Raw genomic sequence first — 22,240 nt, 5'->3', positions numbered from 1 at the left:
AGAGAGGAGTTTAGATTGCCCCCCATGCTGCGACACGGAAGGCAATCTAAACTCCCCTCTGTCTGGAGATCAGGGGGCAGAACCACCAGCCATGTGACCATTTTCAAGAGGTTCCAGAACTCCGTTCCACCGCGTTCCAGCTGAAAAAAAGCCCTGGCTCCTACATAGCATGACTGGCGAGATATTCACAGCAGCAAACTTCCCTGCCTGTCTTACAACTGCTACCTACTGTGCTCCCCCTGCCCTGAATTGTGCTCCCGAGGAACAGCAGGCTCTCCCTGGGAATAAGATGGAGTAAATTTGGCTCTGACTGGGATGGAGGAATCGGTGAAAATCATCCCTGCTTTTGCTGGTGGAAATGTCTTCCCTCAGCACTCCATCATCAGCACTCCTTCCCGTGTGTCACTTTGGGCACTCGTTGACTTGTTAAAATATTATGAAGGCTTAAACAGGGGAATACCCTTAGTTCTCTTTTGACTATTTTATTAAAGGTTCTCACACCACAAGAATCTTCTTTTTCACAGAAGGCTAAAGATACAACTTGGAGCCAGTACCACTTTATCTGTTCAGATTTGCCTGGCATTCTACACAGGAGGCAGACAAGAGGCCTTATGAACAGGGTTTAAAACATCTCCCCCATGCCCCCCATGCCTTTCTTTTCTTTTTGCATCCAGCTTAATGAGCAGTTCTAGTAGAATTTAAATGCTTGTTCACAGTTTTGTGTTATTTTAGTTAGTACTCATGGAAATTCTTACATGGCTTTTAAAGATTTTTCTTTGGACTGGCAACCTCTCTTAAACCCTAAAATTCTCTCTAAACATTTTTGTGTTCCATTTCTCCTTTCTTTGCACACTCCTTATATATCTTTCCAATTTCCTTTGCCCTCCCCTCCCCATTTCTGTCAATTAAAATTCTCGCTCTGTCTCTCCTAGTCATCAATGGCTCTCTTGCACTAGTGGTGGCCTGGTGTCCCAAGGCTCACATGGCTATGTTTGTTCTTATATTGGTATTGGAACACTAATGCAAAATGCTACCAGTGGCCCTCTAGGATCTTTTCAAATCAATCATACTCAATAGTTACACCTTTAAGAGCTTCCTGGTGCCTGCTGTTTTATGTAGTTTTTAATTATAATGCTGATGGTGGCATTATAGTTGATGATTTCTTTATAGACTAACTGTATTGCAGCTTTTTCAGACTCATCCAACGAAGTGTGAAAATCTTCAGCAAAGCTTTCAAGGCAAGATACAAATTACAAGATGGCATAATTCTGTGCATCACTTGGTTCTTCTACATGAGCTCTTATAATCCTGTACCTCAGAGTTATGGATTACATATTTCATAACTAATTTTAATAGCCGCATGTTATATGAATAGATAATCCTATGTGGCTTTGGACACAAACAACTTATTAGCATTTAGAAAACCAAGTAGCCCTCTATTCAGTTAAAAGTGTGAATGGTGGAACTGAGATCCCAATCTGCTATCCATGACCCTGGTCTACATGTGTTTTCCTGAATGTGTGCATACCACCCTATGTTACGGTCCCTGATTGAATGGCATAGTCCCCAATCAATCAGACAGAGCCTGTCACTGTGACTACAGTATGTACCCTCCCCCGACACTGCTAATGCATTTACACTGAAAGGAATGTATTATAATCTGCAATTACTTAAGTTCTTTTTAAATGAATTAATATGCTTGATTCTTTGACCTCACACCAGATAGCACTATTCATTTCAGGCATTAAATTAGAGAGGTGAGAGAGGAAATGTGTTTTTTTTCTGCCAGGTCTCATCTGAAAGGGGGAAGCTTCCATGGGGAGTTGCATATTCTGTTCTTACTTTGGAACATTCCTTAATATTTAATTAATTAAGATTTAAGTGGTAAGCTCCTGTTTCACTTTCCGTATGTATTAGTGATTACTCAGCACCATCAAGTATGGTTAATAGACTAGTGCTTGCATAGAATGTACTCAACTTTATAATAAAGGTAACTTTGTACTGAAAATGGATTCATGACTGTTAGTACATTCTAAAGTCCCCCAGAAAAACTGAAAGGAAGAGTGTCTTATGTGGAGAAGAAGGGCAGAAGATTTTTTTTACATATAAATGTATATATTATTGCTAATGCCTGTTGTGATACTGAGTGTTGATTCTTATGAAAAAAATTATATAACATTGGTAATTTAGGAAGCTAGATTCATGATATTTATAACAGCTGTAAATAAATAGATTTTTATGAATCTTCAGAAATGACATGCTTGATATACATTTCCAAGTGTAATATATAAAACTGTATGAGATTGAAAAGATCAAGAGTTCAGTAGCACCTATAAAACTAACAAAATTTGTGGTAGGGTATGAGCTTTCATGAGCATGCTCATACCCTACCACAAATTTTGTTAGTCTTATAGGTGTTACTGGACTCTTGCTGTTTTCTACTGCTACAGACAGACTAACATGCCTACCCATCTTGATCTAGCTTTATGATAGAGAAGCATCCATTCAGAAATCCAGAGAATTAGGTAAGGAAGACAGTTCCATGGTGCACCTGTCACAACAAATCATGATTCTTTATTATGGAAACAAGCATGAGGGATCCTTGGTCTCATATTCTCCCTTTGCAGATGGTTCTGTAATGAAAAGCTTTCACTTTCAGAAGAAACCATAATTTGTTGTATTACCCAAATCATGAACTATGGTTTCTTCTCTTTCCTGCATAACAAGATTCCAAACTCTGGTTTAATCCTGGTTTGTAGAGAAGAGAAGAAAATTGTTTGTGGTTTAAACTATGGCTTCTTGTGAAAGAATACGCTGCATATGAACTGAACACAGAGGAAGTGAGTGTGCCCAAGGATCCTCCAGGTTTATTCACATCAATTGTGAATCATGCAAAAGTATTGTTTTAAGAAAAAAAGCACAGTAGAAACACTTATGGTGATAAAAAGCTTCTAATTTACAAATAACTTGACTTCTAAGATAAATATTATATAGGTAAGATGTACATCAATCTAATGTTTGGCTTTTGTTGATGGAAGCATTTAATGTCTGGCCTTGTAATGCCAAGATTTTATATGCAAATACATTGTTTTTTTAAAAAATCATAGCTTAAAAGCTATTTGGTTAGATCCTGCAATCCATGGTTGCAAGGATTGCAGATCTTTCCATTGTTCCTGTCCCTGCCCAGTCTTTCACAACCATGGGGAAATTGAGTGGGACCCACTTGGAGTAACAGCCATGCATGGGGGATGAGTGGGCTGCACTGAGGAGGGGAAAAGAGAAAAAACTCTCTCTCTCCTGTGTGGCTATTTGGTTGGAAAGGACTGTTGTGGAAAGAGGAGAACAAGGGAAAGAGCCATGTCAATCAACATTTTCTTCTGAGGATCCAAACCACACAAATGCAAAATACACATATGAAACTGTGTAGCAGCAATTGTGTATTGCACCACCATTGTAATTCTACTTCATCAGGTTAAACATTCAGATAAAGCTTGCTTGACCATTATAGCTCATTCCATAGATGATGAAACACCTACTATAAATGTTACAAAACTGGTAGTGCTACTATTGTAAAAGCAGATCCTCTGTCTTCAGAGCATTCACAACATCACACCTTTTAATGTGGACTAATTAATATGAAACAACTGCAATTCCTATTTTACATATTCATGATCATGATTAGTTGCTGTTAGATCCAATGGGGGCGGGGGGGGGGGGAGATAGGCAATTTCCTGGGTTTTTTTTTTAAACAATTACAAAAATCAAGAAAAACAAAAACAGCTCCTTGATGTCTACATATATTACATTATTTAACACTCATATAAACATACATCTTTATTAACTATTTGAATTACAAATCAAAACACTTTAACACATACTACTTAATAAATGGTTCCCACAAGAGAACCAAGTTAGCCTTTATAACTGACTATGCTAAATAAGTCTCTTCTACTTTAGCTAATTTAGCCCTACAAAAAAGCAAATATCATAATTCATCTCCTCTCTCTCTCTCTCTCTTTTAGGGAGTAGGTCTAGTTAGGGTGTATACTTCTTAGAGCTGATTAAGTAGATTTTATTTCTTTGGGAAAGATTCTTGTTTGCACATCTTGGCAAAAAACAATCTAGCTTCTTTTTTAAAATTTACAATGCAATCCTAAATGGAGTTACTCTAATCTAAGCCCACTGAAATCAGTTAGGTTGGAGTAGCTCTGTTTATGACTGCACCATTTAAGTAATAATTTGCATTCTTTTAAAGATCATTGATACATTGATCAAAAGATTTTGTACCTGGTCCTTCCTTTTCATTAAAAAAAACTGGACATAGCAAGGGTAGGTTCTGAGCAGAAAATGAAGTGTGTGCAAGAGTGGAGCTCGAGTCTGTCTCTTCTGGAGTCTTACCTCTCTACAATCTGTTTCATTTTGCATTTACTTTTTCAGCTGCAGTAGTGACTCAGCAAGGGATGCAACTGAGACTGCTACCCCACCCCCCATCAACAACCACCATCCATCACCCTTCCTATTTGCTCCCCACTTCCTCCACTCCCCTTGGCACTTGCTGCCTTGAACCAGAGCAGCTAACTTTAAACAAAACTCACTAAGCTGCACATGTATGGTTGACAACCTCCAGGTGGGGCCTGGAGTTCTCTAGGAATTAAAGTTGATCTCCAGACTACATAGATCAGTTACCCTGGAGAAAACTGTTAGCAGAGATCCATAGTGAGCAGAGAAACATGGGGCATGGGAACCTGCATTGCAGAGTGTGTGTAGGAGTGAGAAACAAACTCACTTAAGAGCCTTGTTTAAGCTTTAGAAAAGAAATGAGAGTTCTTTATTGTAGGAACTCCATACAGGATGGAGAAGTTGAGAGAGATCTCTCTATCTATCTAGTCTAAGGATGCCAGTGGATAGCAAGATGGGCTGTCCTGCCCCCAAGGTGCAAAGATGGAGAGGAGAACAGAAAGTGTGACAAAGAGAAGAAAATGGGGTGTCATAAAGAGGAAGTCCCTGAGAATAGCATTCTATACATCAAAGGATAGTGCCAGGGTAATAAAGAGCAAAGGGTAAACAGATCCCTGATCTCTTTACCTTTCTGACTCTTTAGTTTGTTCCCTCTGAAACTTGAGTAAGGGACAGCGTTCCTCTTCTCTTCTTACAAAAATAGCTGCTTTGGAAGGTGAATTCTATGGTATTTTACTCTGCTTCCCTCCTCAAACCTTGCCTTCCCCTGGCTCCACCCCCAAAGCTCCAGGAATTTCCCAACCTGGAGCTGGCAACCCTATGCACATGCCTTTGTGATATTAACACAGATTAGTAGCGTGCCTCAGGTGATATGTTTTGAGGCAAGTGTTGAAGGTGCTTCAGGGCTGGCACATCTATTATCAAGCCTAGTGGGTTCCAGCAACAGTAGCGACATGTTTCTTGACTTCACCCCTGGAAATGGCTTCCTTGAAAGGTTTGGGAGGGGGATCCTTCCTCTGGCTGCAGGGGTTGCTTTTTTGTCTGAGGAAGACTCCTTAGGCTTGATGCCTTCCCTTGTCCTTGCCACTGATCATACTAATCTCACACTATGTAATCCGCCTTGAGTCTCAGTGAGAAAGGTGGAATATAAATGATATAAAATAAATAAATAAATGTAGTTAATAGCAATAAGATCTTTAATGAGGTAAATAAAAAGAGATGATTCAACTGAGAAGGTGTGGGAAGTAATAACTGCATTCCAATGGGGGAGCTTTAACTGGGCCATGTGTATGAAGGGAGTGTATGAAGATGGGGGCAGACAAAGGTGGGTGGGAAGGAGATAAAGAAATAGAAAAAGGGGGAGAGGCCTTGACAAGGCACGGAAGGGAAAGAGAACTTGTTGGTGAGAGGAAAATGAGATGCCCTCCCCAAGTTTTTGAGGGTTCCCCACTTGTAGTCTTATCATCATGGCTGCAAGACATGCTACTGATGCATATTCATATTATGCTGTACACGAGACGTCTTGGAGCATGTTCGTCAAGTGGGGAGATACAATGTTAGCTGAGAAACATAGTTTAAAAAGACAGAGCTGGCAGACTGTGTTCCTCAGAAGATTGGTTAATTTCATATTTACCTCCCCAAAGGTTCTCTGTCAGTTTCACCTCTCCAGTCTAAAACTGTGTGGGATCACAACTAGAGGGCAGCGAGGAATGGAATTAGGCTGGAGCTGCCTTCCAGAGCAGGGCTTGGTCCTGGAGAGGTTATAATGAGCTGAAGTTTCCCTTCTGGCATTTCACAGTACCTTCACGCAGCTCCAGTCCATAGCAAAGCCTTTACCTTGCAGCCGGCTCTGTCTTTTTAAGCTGCCCTTCCCAGCTAACATTGGATCTCCCAACAAGTGTTCTTCACATGTCAGATGTCTGTGCAAAAAGACTCTTAACATAACTCAGACGGTTAAGAAGTAACTCAAGGAAATTATTTATTTAAGGAAAACTGTTCACGATAAGCGGCATTTTTTCTTCTTTTTTAACATGGTGCGTGTATTCCTGATGTTTGCCACCTTGCGAGCCCACTCTTGCTGGCCAAAAGAGATGCGAGTACTGCGTAGGGGCGCTTACTACCAGGAAAAAGCCCAAATTATAAGTATATAAAACGACCTTCTTCAGTTGACAGAGTACTGAGACAAACAATTCCTAGACATCAAGGCGTACAGGCTAGGCAGGAAGGCTCTAGCAGGTTCTACTGATTTTCTTCTCATTCATTTGAACTTTAAGCGTGGTCGCCAGCCCCACGTAATAGCAGCAGGCTGGCTACGAATGGGATGCCGCAAACCGACCTATGCCGAGATCCCCTAGTCCAGCCCCTGCCACAAGCGGAGCGCGATAGCCACGGCCTTCCCTGAATGACTTGGGGCTGCAGCAGGTCGGTGGGAAACAGGCGGGAAGCGCTGAAAAGAGAGCGTGAGAAGCCCGGCCCCACTCGGCCTAGGTTGCTCCTTGGACTGCCCGGAGGAGGGGCAAGCAACAGCAACTGACCTCTTGTTCGAGCGAGCCGAGCCGAGCTGAGCGCTGTACTCTGGCCTTTCTGCTGGCGGCGAGAGGTAAGGGAGGAGTCCGAGTGCTGCTGACGGAGAGGAAGAAGGCTTGAAAGGCTGAGGGGAAGGTGAGGCGGGCCTGAGCTTGGCCGGCTCCTGTTTCTGCTGTGGGAGAGTTGTCGGCGTAGGCGATGGAGTCCCGCTTGGTAAGTAAATCTATTGGGAGGTTTAGCGATCGGGGTTCGAAAGATTACCGTTGTAGTGAAGGAAATCCCTTGGTGCCCGGGGTCTTGTACGTCTGCAGGTTCCGTGGTGGCCAGTGGTTTAGGGTGAACAAGTGGGAGGCTTTGGGATTCACAGAGTTCACAATGGGTAAAGCTGCAGTGAAGGTGGATATACTGTAGTAAATTTCTTGCTGCAGATTAGATCTGCCTTTAATATCCCGTATCAGCTTTCCACACAAACAAGTTTCTGGAGGTGACAAAGGATACTTTAATGCCATTTTTTCAGGGCATGTTTTGTAGGTGAAGTTTGGGTTCTGATTTGTGTTGCCAGTTTATCGGGAAAAGCTGGTATGACCTGAGCTGTTCCCTCTAAGTTTAGTTAAATGTGCAGAAATCTTAAACTTTTAAACATGTAACTTAAAATTACCATTAATTAATATCTTTACATCAGGGCATGTAAAAGCATAACCTTGAGGTCTAGTTGAAAAAGCAGCAGCCAAATTCTAATCCATGTTAGTAGTTGTGTGAATCAAAGCATAGTGGTAGTTATTCCAGAACTGTATGGAATATAAAGGGCCGTGTGTCCTGTGAATGTGTGTAGAATGAGAGAGGCAGTTTGGGGGCTAGAATAATTTGGGTAGCTGTTTTCCTTTTGTGTGTTTCTGTACTTTAGCCTGCATCCAATGCAACGTTATCTAGTAAATTCACTCCTTCCCACAATTGTGTATGAGAAGTTCATGAAGGCTTGAATCCTTGCATGGGCTTGAAACTCTATATAGCTTTGAACAAGTTTCTGTTTTTAGGTGGATAAAAGAAAATTGTAATGACAGTTCTGTTCTGAAAAGTGCTATAGAAATATGATCCTAAACTAGCACAACTTTGTAGCATATGTAGCAAATGCAGCTGTAGCAGATGCAGATCATAGAATCATAGAGTTGGAAGGGGCCATACAGACCATCTAGTCCAACCCCCTGCCCAGTGCAGGATCAGCCTAAAGCATCTCTGACAAGTATTCATCCAGCCTCTTCTTGAAAACTGCCAGTGAGGGGAAGCTCACCACCTCCCTAGGCAGCTGATTCCACTTTTGAACTACTCTGGCGGTGAAAAAGTTTTTCCTAATATCCAGTCGGTACCTTTGTGTATGTAGTTTTAGCCCATTGCTTCGCGTCCTACCCTCTGCTGCCAACTGGAACAGCTCCCTGCCCTCCTCCAAATGACAGCCTTTCAAATATTTAAAGAGAGCAATCATGTCCCCCCTCAACCTCCTCTTCTCCAAACTAAACATTCCCAAGGCCCTCAGCCTTTCCTCGTAGGGCTCAGTCTCCAGACCCCTGATCATCCTCGTCGCTCTCCTCTGCACCCTCTCGATTTTGTCCACATCCTTTTTGAAGTGAGGCCTCCAGAACTGTACACAATACTCCAGGTGCAGCCTGACCAAGGCAGTATAGAGAGGGGCTATGACCTCCTGCAGTTTCGACGCTATGGCCCCTTTGATACAACCCAAGATGGTCTGCTTTTGTTTGTGTGTATGCTTTAAAATCTTAAATGTTTTCTGTGTGTATATTCTTCTAGGATATCACAGTATGGATTGCGCTGGTGATTGGGGCAGCATCAGTCCTATTGCTGTTTTTTAAAGCAATGGGCTCTCAAAAGAAGAGTAATCCGGTTACCTTACAGGACCCAAACATCAAGTATCCATTGTGTTTGATAGAGAAAGAGGTGAGCTGCTTGTCTCGATATCTTATCCTAAGCTGTAGCCGTACCATTATGCACAAACACATGGAACCTTGGTCTCTGCTTTCCCACGTTATAACAGAAGTGGATCAGATGTCTATAGATGATTTAGCATGTATCCCACTGTTCTTGAATGCTGGTCCCGTTTAATTTGCTTTATCTTCTGAGTTCCCAGCCCACAACAGCCATCACTTCAGATCTAAACCACACGTTATAAATTTTGTTGAATTAGATCCTGGTTGCCCAGACCCCCTTCTGTCACACAGCAGTTGTGGGAAAAGGAATTTTTAAAATGTACAGAGGTTCAGTTCAGCTCAAAACAATGACATGGAAGGCGAGGGGCTCTTGCCTGCCCCTATTTTCTTAAGCAAAAACAGTCCTGGGGGAAGTAATTTAAGTGGGGAAAATCACACCTTCCAGTGCTGTTTTGGCACAGCACAATGGAGACGGCAGGAACTCCTCCCCTCATGTCATCATCCTAAGCCAAATCAGACTCCTGTGGGCTTTAAAAATTCCCTGTCCTGCAGCTGCTGTGTGACAGAGGGGAAAGTGAGTTAGGTTTGGGCAAAATTTGTAACGTATTTGTTTCTCTGCAGGCAAGCACCCAGCAGGCTATTAATAATTAATTAGTATACTTTATTCTACTGTCTTCTAGAACTAGCCAAGGAAATAGGTAGTACACTCCCCCCAAAATGCCTGCCCCCAAAGGCTGAGAGCCATGGACATACCCATTTCTTCCATGTTATGTGCAAAGCAACCATAAGTCTTTTTTGTGTGCTTTGAAAGTGTGTTCTGTGGAGCTAAGTCCAGTCAGCATGGTTTGGTCCAGCATTTTAACACGTATTGAGTAACTCTTACTTTTCTTAGAATATCGTGTCATTGTTTGCATACTACTATTTTTGTTTAAAAACAGGAGATCACCCATGATACCAAGCGGTTTCGTTTTGGGCTTCCATCATCAGAACACATATTGGGCTTGCCTGTAGGTAAGTATGGATACAGTCTTGTGGAATGTAAATAGAACACAGCATAAAATATATCCTCTATCTTTTAAAGAGTGCTTTTCTAGGCAATGCTCTCCCTCCCCATGCAATGCTCTCCCTCTCTGATCCATCAAGAAATGGCTTAAGGCTCACTCCATCATAGCACATTGGATTCATCCAGCTAACTGGGATTCCATAACTTGACTTTGTTTACTAGCCAGCTTTCAGGTGTGGTTGATACAGGTGTGTCCCCCCGCCCCCTGTTGGCCTCTGTATGTGCCAGAGGATTAGAGGTAGTAGCTGGGTCAAATCCAGTTGCCATTACAGTTTTTTGTAGAGTTTTTGTGTCTCTCTCATGTTGCTTTTACAAAGCTAGCTTAAAAGGAAACGTGCCTCATGCCAGTGTTCTCTGCAAGATGCTGAAAACTCTGGGGAGGAGTGTTTAGCCTGACGACAGCATTTGTGGAGCTGTGGAAATTATCCTGCACTAACTACTTAAATTAAAACATTCAGTAGAGATTGACTTGCCCCAAATAGTAGTGTTTACAAGGTGAATAACCTTCTAATTCTCCCTTCATGTTACATCATGCAGTTATATGACCAGAAGCACAGCAGCCCCTATCTTACACTGTCAAAATATGGCAAGGACCCCCTGAGACACATGCTTATCATGCTGAAGATGATGCTCAGAAATAATTTGAATAGAAATTATTGTCTAGAGAGTAACAATTTGGCTACTGGAGAATTAATCTTTATATATGTGAAGTTGTGTGAACTCCCTTATAATCATCTTTGGGTCAACAGGGGTGAATAAAAGCAAAAAAGCAGTTTTCTTACATGTCAAATCATTCCAAATATGTTGCCAGCTTGAAAGTAATGATATTTAAAGGCATAATAGGAAATTCTGCATGTTGCCTTTTCGTTTCTCAATTTTCAAATCAATTAAAAAAAATGTAAGTGAAAGATGACTTTAGGAGGAATCTTAGCAAAGCCTATACAAAATGAATGTTTTCTCCTGCTAAAAGTTGCCTAACTTTTGCTTGCTAACTTTGATATATATTGTGAGTTCTGCAATGGAAAGATAACTATCATTTTCTAGGTCAACACATATATCTCTCTACCAAAGTTGCTGGCAACCTTGTGATCCGGGCCTATACTCCAGTTTCTAGTGATGAAGTGAAAGGCTATGTTGATTTAATTATAAAGGTATGTTTTTGCTGATTTAATAAAGAAATATAGCTTAATCTATTCTAGTTGTTTGCATTTCTTGTATAAATCGGCATCCAGCATGTGCTTGGATGCCAAGAAGAGGATTAATTTCAATACACTGTTGAGTTATGAAGAATTAATTTTTGCATTCAGAAAGTGGATAATCTTTGGATCTGAATTGACTGGAGAAGTGGGCCAAGAAAAATCTTTTAGTTTGTTGTGCAGCAGCAGCCGTGCGCCTGGTGATTTATATACTTATTTATATCCTTTTTTATCAGAAGGTTGTCAAAGCAGCTTGCAACATTTTAAAAATGCAGGATTAACTTCTCTCATCCCCTCCCCCTATGAGTTTTTAAACTCTGTGGAGGTCTGAGGGAGTGAAGAATGGATCCAGTGATTCAGCAAGCTGACTGCCAACTTGAGGGAGGAGGTCCAAGTATAAAACTGGCTCCAAAACGGAGATCCTTAGGGTACCTTTTTATAGGTTTGGGAGGAAGAGGTGCTCATCTGGGTGAAGTGATTGAGGTACTGGGGTGGTGAACTGAGTTGGGCTGGCCTGACAAAGACTGAGCAGCAGCTTGATGACATTTCCCTGGGCTTGAATGTGAATTACCTGTGCTGTATGGTGGGGAGGATGGGATAGCCTTACGTTATAGTCCAGCAAACTTGAGTCAATGACTCCTGCTTGTGAAAGAGCTTCTGGAGGCTAAGGACAGAGAGGGCTTTAAGCAACATGCTCTGTGGAGCATTCCAGCAGGTGGGCTACTTCCATGTGAGAGCATTTCCATGAGACATCCCTGCTATTTCTCATACCTCTGCTCCTATATTGAATAGGATTATTTTATCTAGGCCTCTGGCAGCTGAGTTAGAAGGTCTTTGAGGATACACAGATATTGGGGTCTCTGGAGGAGAGGGCTTGTCATTTCTGTTGGAAGAATGCTCCTTAGGCTGCAGGAAGGCTTCAAACTTTGCTTATTGGAGTGGCAGGATATATGCCAGGCTAATATAAGATTGCTTGCTCACAATTCTGCACTGGTGTTCTGTTACCAGTCATAAAGAGTGGGGGGAAAGGATTTTCTGGATCCTATTGCATGCTTATATAACAATAGACAATCGTGCCATTGTTTTTCCTCTCTATTGCATGCAACTATCATCTAAAAGTAAAAGGGCTAAAAATGTATTGCTCGCTGGGTATTTTCTTTCTTTCTTTTTTTCAGGTTTACTACAAAAATGTTCACCCCAAGTTTCCAGAAGGTGGGAAGATGTCTCAGCATTTAGACAGCATGACACCTGGTGATACCATAGACTTCAGAGGACCTAATGGGCTCTTGGTCTATAATGGATTAGGTATTAAAATGTCAAAAGATCCAGATGTTACATTGTTGATGTAGTAAAGGTGGAATAATTGATGTTTCAGGCCCTTTTGTCTAGCTTTCAGTGACTGATGGTTCTCTTGGCTCAAATATATGGAAGAATTGTGTGTGATGTGATTTCATAGCACGTACTAAATATCTTTGTTATTAGGCTGTTGATAAAGACTCAGAATCAATGTAAGAGATCCCCCAAAAGGCGTGTGAGGAAATCTAGTGGGAACTGATGTTGTGGGAAGCTGTGTTGTGATGGTGTTCTTGATCAGTAGGGTTGGGCTGAAGAGGTAGATAGGGAGAGAAGAGTGTCATTGTGTGTATCCTCTGTTGGATTTCTTATTGCAGTGTCTCTGGAAGAAGGTATTCCCAGTCCTGTCTTGGTGCTGTGGCTTCATCTGTGACCTCCACTGGATCAGGATGATTCCATGATCCATTCAATGAAAATATTACGCATAATTGGTTTGTTTCTTCAAAGTTTTGAACAGTCTTGGGAAGGATGCCCAAAAGGCTGCCACCTGCTATATGAACCTGTCAGTCATCTGAGACCCTTGTCTAGATAACCCTGCCTCAGAAGCTGGCAACCAGGGAGAAGAGGACCTTTACTAGGGCCCTGTTATGGAGTTTCTTCCCAGAACAGACCCATCTGGTGCTGCTGACTCTGTCTTTTGGGTACCAGCTGAAGTTTCCTTTTTTGATTTTGTTAGCTCTGTTTGGATTTTTTCTGTGTTATGGATGCTGTGGGTGGATTGTTAGTGTTTGGTACGGAGTTACTTGATTTTTTATTTTATATTTTTATCTGTGCTTTTTGCTCGGTTGATGGCTGCTCAAATTGCTATGAACCATTTTAGTTTTGTGATTGATGGACACTGTTCTTTGTGTGTTTTTGTTTGATATGTTAAGCTCTTGTGCTAAGCTGTTAAATACCACTTATAATGGAAAGGGATCATAGACAGGTATATAAACAAACAATTATCACACTGTCTCACCATTGCTGTTAACAGCTGTGAGGAACTGTTTGCTCTACTGGCCTCAGAAGTAAGTCTTACAGAGTTCAGTAGGGATTGCTTCCAGATAAATTTGCGTAGACTTCCAGTTTTAATGAACATCATTGCAGGGTACAGTAGTTAAGTGTAGTTGCAATGATCAAAGTCTCATCACCTTTATTTGCACCGCCATCTGTAATTTCATTGTTTCACATAGGTAAATTCACTATCAAGCAGGATAAGAAGTCTGAAGGAAAGATGAAGTTTGCAAAACGTCTTGGAATGATAGCTGGGGGAACAGGTATGCCATATTCCTTGATGATAGTGTGCATTGTTTCAAGAACAGGTATGGCTGAATATATGACCAGCATAAAACAACCTGTAAAACCATCCTATGGTCTGAACACTAGGGGGGACAATAGCTGACAGGTGGATTGCATATTGTGTATGTTTTATATCATACAGCATTCTTGTACCTCTGTCCCATTTAGGGCATTATCTCCTTCTGGGCCTGGGGATTAGATCCAAAGAGCTTCCCTAAAAATTTTTGTTCTTTGATGGAGCAGAATCACAGAAATAGAGAGGGCACGATCTCTTCTCCCCTCCCCCCCACTTTCTACAGACACTAGGAGAAAAAAATCTTAAACTCTGTGTTCATGCATTTCCCCGGTTCTGCAAGAGAGTCTCCTGTTCAGATAAGTCATAGCAATGCAAAGTCCCCAAATCATGAGATCATGGAACTGTGTTTCTTTGTCACTTAGAATCTTTTTTCTGAGTGCCATTGGAGTGCATTTACTGCAACCCTTCAGTTTAGGGATTGTGGCAAGTTCACTCCTGTGGCTTCTGTACACTACACAATTTAGGTCATTTTTAACATCCACTTTCTGAAAAAAAAGGGGGGGGCTCAAGGATACTGATAAACAATAAAATCTTCCCAAATAAATAAAGGCTTCAATGCTGTCCTCTTGATCACATCTAGGTGTTCCTATAATGGTCTAGTAGTTTTATAGTCACCTATATGAGCAAAAAGATAGGAAAAAACTAGTTGCTGAATGGGCAGTATTCCTATGTGGATAGGGAATGTTGCACTGAGAGTTTTGTTCAGGACAAGGGAGAAACATGCAGCATCATAACACCCTTTTTCTTTCACAATTAGTTTCTTGTGATTTCCTATTAGTTCTATAGCTATCCCTCCCTTGGCAAGCCTTGAGAGTACATTTGCCACGAATCCTAAAATATGAGGTTGCCAAATTGTTCAACCATGGTACTTAGAAATAGTTTTTCTCAAAGTGATCATGACCTGTGTGACCCCTTTCCCTTTCTTAAACCTGTTCTGATTGCTAATTGAAGATTCCATAGTAAATGATTTGGTCCATAGTGCAGTTCAAAAGGAAAGGTGACACAGAGAATATCCCGATTTAAGTTGCAAAATTTGATCTAACCAAACCTTGTAATCATCCCTAGGAAAAACTGAAAGCTGAGTCTTCTGAGAGTGGCTGCCTGTCAGAGTGGATAGTTCTAGGCTTAAATGTTCTTCATCTGTGGTCTGGATTTTCATATGTTTATATAGGCTTCTGTCAGTCTTTCGAACATGATTACTTCAGCACAGTACAAATATACATTTATTCTTTTATTGCATACCAGATTAAATTTTAAAAGGTTAATGTTTAGCACCAGTTGACTGTATATCAAGCAGGTTGTGTGAGTCTGCTTTTCCCAACACATACTGCACTCCTGGTGCAATTCACTAACTATATTTGGCAGGTTACACAACCCACACAGCTCTGGTGTTTCTTTAGCAGTCCCATAGCAGTGCAGCTGTGGCTTCTCCCTTGACCATTCTTCCTTAATCCCACCATCCACCTTCCACTCTGACCTGCTTGAGCAAAGTCTTGTTTTGCTGCACAGCAAAAACTGAGTGAAGAAGTGGGCAGGACAAGCCATGGCTGCATCATCCATTGTCAGTTTGCAACTTGGAAGACAGTCCTGTTTCATGAGCAGCCCATCTTCTGCAGAACTGAGTAACGTAGAAGTGGACAAATGTGGACTTGAGCACAGGAGCTTGAGGGCCCTACAGCTGATTCTAAAATTGGTATAATTTGGATGGGTCATGTGTCCTCCTTGAATCTCAGGAATGCTAGAAATGCTGCCTGTAGAAGAAGTAAGTTCAGTTAACATTTAGGATGGAAAATACAGGTTAAATCCTCAAGGAATGCTGCTTTGAGCCTTTTATCACCTCCTTCCCCCATTTGACTATGAAACAGAAATGCAGAATAACCATCAATATACTTAGGCATCTTGGTTTTTGGAAATGGGAAGGCATATTGAACTGCAGCTTTTGGCTTTTGTTTTGATAGGGATCACTCCAATGCTTCAGCTGATCCGGCACATCACGAAGGACCCCAAGGACAACACGAAGTGTTACCTCCTTTTTGCCAACCAGGTGGGTAGACTCTCCTCCTCCCCACATTTCATTGGCCACACAGCAAGGATTTCAGATACAGATGGAATGGAACAGTAAGCGGACTAACAGTGTGAAGGCTAAGAGAAAAGCACCTTGAATATTTTTTTCTTGATGATGATAAATCATGGACTTGTGATATCTGTTTCACCTTTGGATAGCCAAGCCAGTGATATGGTTAAACTAACAGTGGTCCAGGTGATAAACTGATCTCTTGCATATACCATCTTCCCCTCCTCATTCCTCAATATATTAAAGCAACCCTCTTTTAAGAAAAACTCAGTGCAGTATTGTGAAACGCTGTACTGAGTTTTCTTGAAGATTTTTTAAAAACAAATTGAGTGAGGAGGAGGGAAAAATACATTCCTGCTTGGAGATTAGTACAGAGGCTAGGATGGGCTAAACACACTTTCTCAATACGCTGTGGCATATTGCCAAGAGTCAAAGAAGGTATCCAAGTTTGATTCAGTAGATATCATGTATTTGGACTTCAAGGAAGCTTTTAACAGAGTTGTTTCCAGAGGCTCCTGAATAAACTTAACAGTCTTGGGATAAGAAGATGGGTCTTTCCATGAATTACAGCAGAGAGTGAGAATAAATGGACAGTTCATATAATAGAGGAAAATAAGCACTAGAATTCAGCAGTGTTTGCTATGGGAGGAGGGAAAGATGAATTCCCACTTGGAGACTAGTATGGAAGCTGGGATGATACTGTTTAATTTGTTCATAAATTATATGGAACTTGGGGTATGTGCTTGTGTTTGAGCAGGTTCATAGACGACACCCATTTGTTTAGGATGGTGGGTAGTGAAGCATTCTGAAAGAATTTCTCCAAACTGTATGGGTGAGCAAATACAATGTGGCAAATGAAGTTCAGTGTGAAGAAGTATAAAGTGATGCACATTGGGGCAAAAATCCTAACTCTAAATATACAGTGATATTGTTTGACCAAGAAGATGACTTCAGACTTGTAGATAGCTCAGTAAAAATGTCAGGGTGAGACAGCAGTGAAAAAGGCAAATTATATGTGACCATGGCCGTTTTCACGTCTTATTGGCGGCATAAAACTCCTGGAACGATGGCGACTTCTTGGCACAATTTCCCGTCATGACTCTGGTTTGTGGTGCGAATTGCAATTTTGTGTGGCCAGTAAGACGTGTGAAAATGGCCCGTGTGTGGGCAGGGGCAGTGTGAGAATCTCAGGTACCAAGAGGCTGGATTGAAGAAGTACAAATCTAGTCTTAGATGCATCCGATAGGAATTTTCTCTCTCTTGGCCATCAGATAAGACATTTGCAACTACTTTGTTGCTGGTGTAGCAACAAAATACACACACTTGTCTGAGAGACTATTTTTGTTGTGACACTGGCAGATCTGAAGGTTCCTCAGGCTTTATTAAAAGTTATAGTTTTGCAACATAGTTTTTATCTGGTGGGTTAGGTATTGGGGATCATTCTCAGGTTTCTTGCAGCCTGTACATTTGGTTGTAAGGCTCACCATAAACAGCAATTGACTTTCACTTAATTGGTTTAACCAACCTGTTCATTATTGTTCGTAATGATAACTGTCAAGCAATGAATAATAATAACATTCGATTTATATACCGCCCTTCAGGACAACTTAATGCCCACTCAGAGTGGTTTACAACGTATGCCATTATTATCCCCACAACAAAACACCCTGTGAGGTGGGTGGGGCTGAGAGAGCTTCAGGGAACTGTGACTAGCCCAAGGTCACCCAGCTGGCTTCAAGTGGAGGAGTGGGGAATCAATCCCGGCTCTCCAGATTTGAGATACTCAAATGAAATCTGAGATACTCAAATGAAATCTGAGATACTCAAATGAAATTTAATACATGCATTCATTACATGGTTCTATTCCAAGTTCAGATGCCCACTTGACCTCTGCATCGGATTTCAAAATGCAGCGGAACTACAAAATGGATTGTAATGTAACATTTCAAACAGGGCCTCTTAAATACCATGTTTCACTAGAATTCTGGATTCTGCTATCTCAACAATACCTCTTGGTTCTTAATTATTGTACAGTTGGGCCTCTTTTGATTTCTTAAAGATGTGGCAGAAGCAGCAATAAGGTGGGAAGGTCAACAGCTGTGCTACTGCGCAACAGTACCTGATATGTGGTACAGTTCTTTTGTAACTTGGGAGAGTTATCTGTATCAGAGCTGGACAGACTCAGGCATGGAGGATCTACTTTTATTTTTGTTTGCCAGAGTTCCAGGGTGGTCCACTTGTAAGTGCCTGTTGCAAAATGACTCTGGCAATGACCAGCTGTGCACACGACGAGCCATTCAGTACCGTATCTTGTTTATTCAAGTACAAATTTGCATCAGATCCAAATCCTGCACAAAGGTCTGGCTACAGACAGCCAATTAATGCTGTGGTTTAACAGAGGAGGAACATTAAGGCTGCTTGGTGATGAGCAGTTCTTATTTACAATTTTTTAAAAAATTATGTGAGCATTTCCATTTATACCTTTATTAGAAAAAAAGGAATAGCTGCAATATAGTCAGTGGGCACTAGATGGCTTGCTTTAGCAATGGTGCCTGCCCTTGCAGGGGAGAAACTTCCAAAAAAAACAGGATTGGAGGCAGGGAGTGAGAAAATTAGGCTTGTCCTGAGAGCTCCGTTTGAGCCAAGCAGCAGAAGTGCAATGAGGACTTCCTGAGGCTCCTGAGTCAATAGCTTTTGGAGATCTGGGATCTATATCACTCTGCCACATGGTAAGGAGAATTTAGCTGTATATCAAATGTCGCCATTGCTGAGTTGAAGAGCCTCTGGTTTGCATGCAGAAGGTCCGGGTTTAGTCCCTGGCATCTCCAGTTAAAAGGGACCAGGCAGGAGGTGATGTGAAAGATCTCCCTGGAGATTTGCTGCTGCAGGTCAGTGCAGACAATGCTGATCTTGATGTTTCAATGGTCTGACTTGGAATAAGGCAGCTTCATGTGCTCAGATGCAGATGTGTATGTGATAAAGCAGTTGGTTTATCCCCTAGAGAACATGCACACCATAATAACTTACTGATTTGTAAATCAAGATGGGTAGCTGAGTTAGTCTATCTGTAGCAGTGGAAAAGAGCAAGAATCCAGTAGCACCTATAAGACTAACAACAAAAATGAGCTGTGGCTCCTGAAAGCTCATGCCCTACCACTAACTTTGTTAGTCTTATAGGTGCTACGGAACTCTTGCTCTTTTCCACTGTTTGGTACATGTATGGAAACAGCTGTGCCTACAGAGGGAGTAGCATCCTTTTTTTAATAAAAAGGTGATGGTGTAAGGGAACCATCCTGTTTCAGAGGGAAAAACAGCTTTTGTTGTTGCAGCAGAACCGCTTATGAGTAATGGGACAAGAACCCTCTCAGGATATGCACAAGGCTTCTGCCGTTCAGACTACAGCTGAGGGTAACTTTCGCGCTTTCTGACGCGTGAGCTCATTGAAATAAATGAGCTCGGATTGTTCTGTTTATTGTGTTGTGTGCTGCTGAAGCTGAGTTGCAGTTTTAATTGGTGTCCTTGGCTTGGGGAAGACAGTTCACATGTGACAAGCCCAGTAGTAGTATTTTGTTGGCTGAGATGTCAATGTTGAATGATCTCATGATGTTGAAAGGAAAGAACCAGTGCAGCCAGAAAGCCACAATGTGGGTGTTTGGGAATGGAAAAGGGGGGAAAGTCACCTAACCAAGTCAGGGTTGTTTTTTTTTGTTCATGCTGTATATTAAGATTATTGTGATCGTTAACCATTGGCCTTCTGTTGGTAGACAGAGCAAGATATTCTGTTGAGACCAGAGCTTGAAGATGTAGCTGCAAACCATCCAGACCAGTTTACATTCTGGTATACTTTGGACAGACCTCCTCAAGGTAAAGTGTTCAAAAGCAAAAGAGGCTGTATGTAAATAACACGAGCACGGCTCTCTTACTGCACACTCCTTCGGGGCGGCCGGGGGGGGGGCGGCGCTGAGAGGAAGGGAGTAAAGATAACAGACTGACCACCCAGTTGTCAATTGTCAGGGGAATGAGCCAGGACAAAGAGGCAGGTGACAAATAGAAGGGCTCAGTCTCTGCCCTGCCCTGCCAGAGGACATAGAAGCATCCCCACATAAATCAGATGTTATTATTTTGTATAATCCCCTTTAGGGATCCTTCTGTATTGAAAGACAGGCTAGACTGTCTGCCTAGGGCTTTAAGCACTTCCTGCTAACAGTGGTACTCACCCAATGTCTCACAAAAGCCACACTGGCAATTATTACCATCAAAAAGCCACATGAACAATGTGTGCCCTGGGCACTAGCCCACCAAATACACGATAATATAACCATTAACACGAAATATATAACTATCATTGTAATGCTTTAAATTACCAGAGTACCTCTAAGGATGTACCACTGTCGCCCTTCCATCACTGCTGGCCTGTGCCCTCTTCTCTCCTTTTGCTGTTGTCTTGCTCTTTCCCTGGGATGGGACTCATCAAGGCTCCTCTGCCCTGTGCCAGGGCGAGAGCCAGAAGGCAGCCAGGTCAAGGGAGCTCAGGCTCCCCACTGGAGAGGCTGCTCTGAGCCAGCCAGCAGTGCTGTGAAGAGCCTCTCTTCGTCAGAAGAATCCCTCTCTGCCATCTGATTCTCTCCTCAGTGTGAGGCACAGAAGCTCAGGTAAGAGAGTGAGGTTGCCAAGAAGCCTAGAAAGCAACCTGGCCATGAAGAAGGGGAGTAAAACCACCAGTATGGCTTGTTTACAATTTTTTTAGGTGGCTGCCATGGTGGTGCTCATTGTGGTTTTACTCTCTCTTCTCTGTTGCCAACTTACTCTCCTCCTGGCAGCTCCCCCGAGTACTTGGATACTAGTGCAGAGAAGCAATGAAGCGTGTGTATGGGTGTGTGCGGGGGTGTTGGAGAAAATGAGCCCTTTACTGCCATCAGGAAGGCTTGCACACACACACCCTCAAAAAAAAGCTGGGAGTGGGGAATCCCCTGCCACAGCCTCTGCTTACCTGGCCAGTAGGGGTGAGGAAAACATTGTTTTCCAGTGAGATGCAGAAGCTATGGGCCAGTCCGGGGGGGGGGGTAGGTTGCAAAAAATGACCCAGACTTGTCATTTTCTAGTGTGACATGAGGGCATGCATTGTATGTGTGCGAGTGCTTCCTTCCCCACTCCCACTTTGGTCCCTGGGAGAACTGCACCCCCACTGGCATCTTGCTGTATTCCAGTTCCTTTAGTGACAGCTGTTTCTTGTGGTGGCCGTGGAAACCACCTGCCAACCCCAAGCCTCACTCGGCAATGGGTTTGTCCACTTTCCAGAAATGTGGGATGGGTTCCATGTAAAGGAACAGTGCTCAGAAGAGCCATAGGTGCTTCTCACACCCCTAGCAGTTTTAAAATATGGGAACCAGGATTGGCCTGAGTATTTGTTATCAATAATGAAAACTAAGAGCCCTTGCAAAGGAAATGTTATTTCACAAGTAAAAGCAGCAGTTGCTAAGACGTTTTAGCAACACAGATAGCAAAGGCATGCCACCATGTTGCATTATGATGCTTAGTACTGTCTCCTGAGCTAATGGGGAAAGGTTGCTTTGAGAGAGAATTGCCACTGGAATTAGTCTAGAAAGGGAGCCTAAATTGTTAATGTAAAACAGCTGCAACTTTATAATCCTAGGTGAGCATGGTTTTCTTAAAGATTCTGTAGAGAGGATTTTCAACAGCGTTCTAATTCTGCCCTTGAGTGTGAGAAGTTAATCTGATGTTGGTAGCAAGGCTTAGACCTGAGCTAGGGATTTGAGGTTCTATGGAACATGGACATACTCGTTCGTTTCAATGGTGGCAGCTCCATGTTGGAGTGTGTGTCCCTCTTCCATTGAACTGAACAGACTGTTCCAGGTGCAAGAATTCTATGGGGCTCTCTAAACAGAATATATCTGATCTTTGCGGGGCCTAGCTGTTATTTAAATGCATAGAGCTGAAGCTTTCTTTCGTTTTAATTTCAGGTTGGAAGTACAGCTCTGGTTTTGTTACTGCAGACATGATAAAGGAACATCTCCCTGCCCCAAGCAATGACACTCTGATTCTGATGTGCGGGCCTCCGCCTATGATTCAGTTTGCTTGTCAACCTAATCTTGAAAAACTAGGGCATGCTAAAGAGAGCACTTTTGCTTATTGAATGTGAAGTGGTATTAATCCCTCTGATTAAATGCTGTAAATACACAGAACACTTTGTGAATAGCTTTTGTGGTTACAATGAATATTGATGAAGAAAATGAGGCTTTGTAGTGCCAAGCATTT

At 42.1% G+C, this 22,240-nt stretch overlaps 1 protein-coding gene across 1 annotated transcript; it reads left to right on the top strand.

The window, feature by feature from the left end:
* Window positions 1-6,932: 6,932 nt before the first annotated feature.
* LOC129325285 (NADH-cytochrome b5 reductase 2) lies at window positions 6,933-22,167 on the top strand. The gene is made up of 9 exons (XM_054972942.1): window positions 6,933-7,197; window positions 8,788-8,934; window positions 9,863-9,935; window positions 11,032-11,138; window positions 12,359-12,488; window positions 13,709-13,792; window positions 15,849-15,934; window positions 19,729-19,828; window positions 21,946-22,167. The coding sequence occupies exons 1-9, from the start codon at window positions 7,183-7,185 to the stop codon at window positions 22,116-22,118; spliced, it is 915 nt and encodes a 304-aa protein (XP_054828917.1). The 5' UTR covers window positions 6,933-7,182; the 3' UTR covers window positions 22,119-22,167.
* Window positions 22,168-22,240: the final 73 nt, after the last annotated feature.

The sequence above is a fragment of the Eublepharis macularius genome, chromosome 2, assembly GCF_028583425.1.
Source record: "Eublepharis macularius isolate TG4126 chromosome 2, MPM_Emac_v1.0, whole genome shotgun sequence".
Classification (NCBI taxonomy): domain Eukaryota; kingdom Metazoa; phylum Chordata; class Lepidosauria; order Squamata; family Eublepharidae; genus Eublepharis; species Eublepharis macularius.
This window is presented reverse-complemented; position numbering and strand designations above follow the sequence as displayed.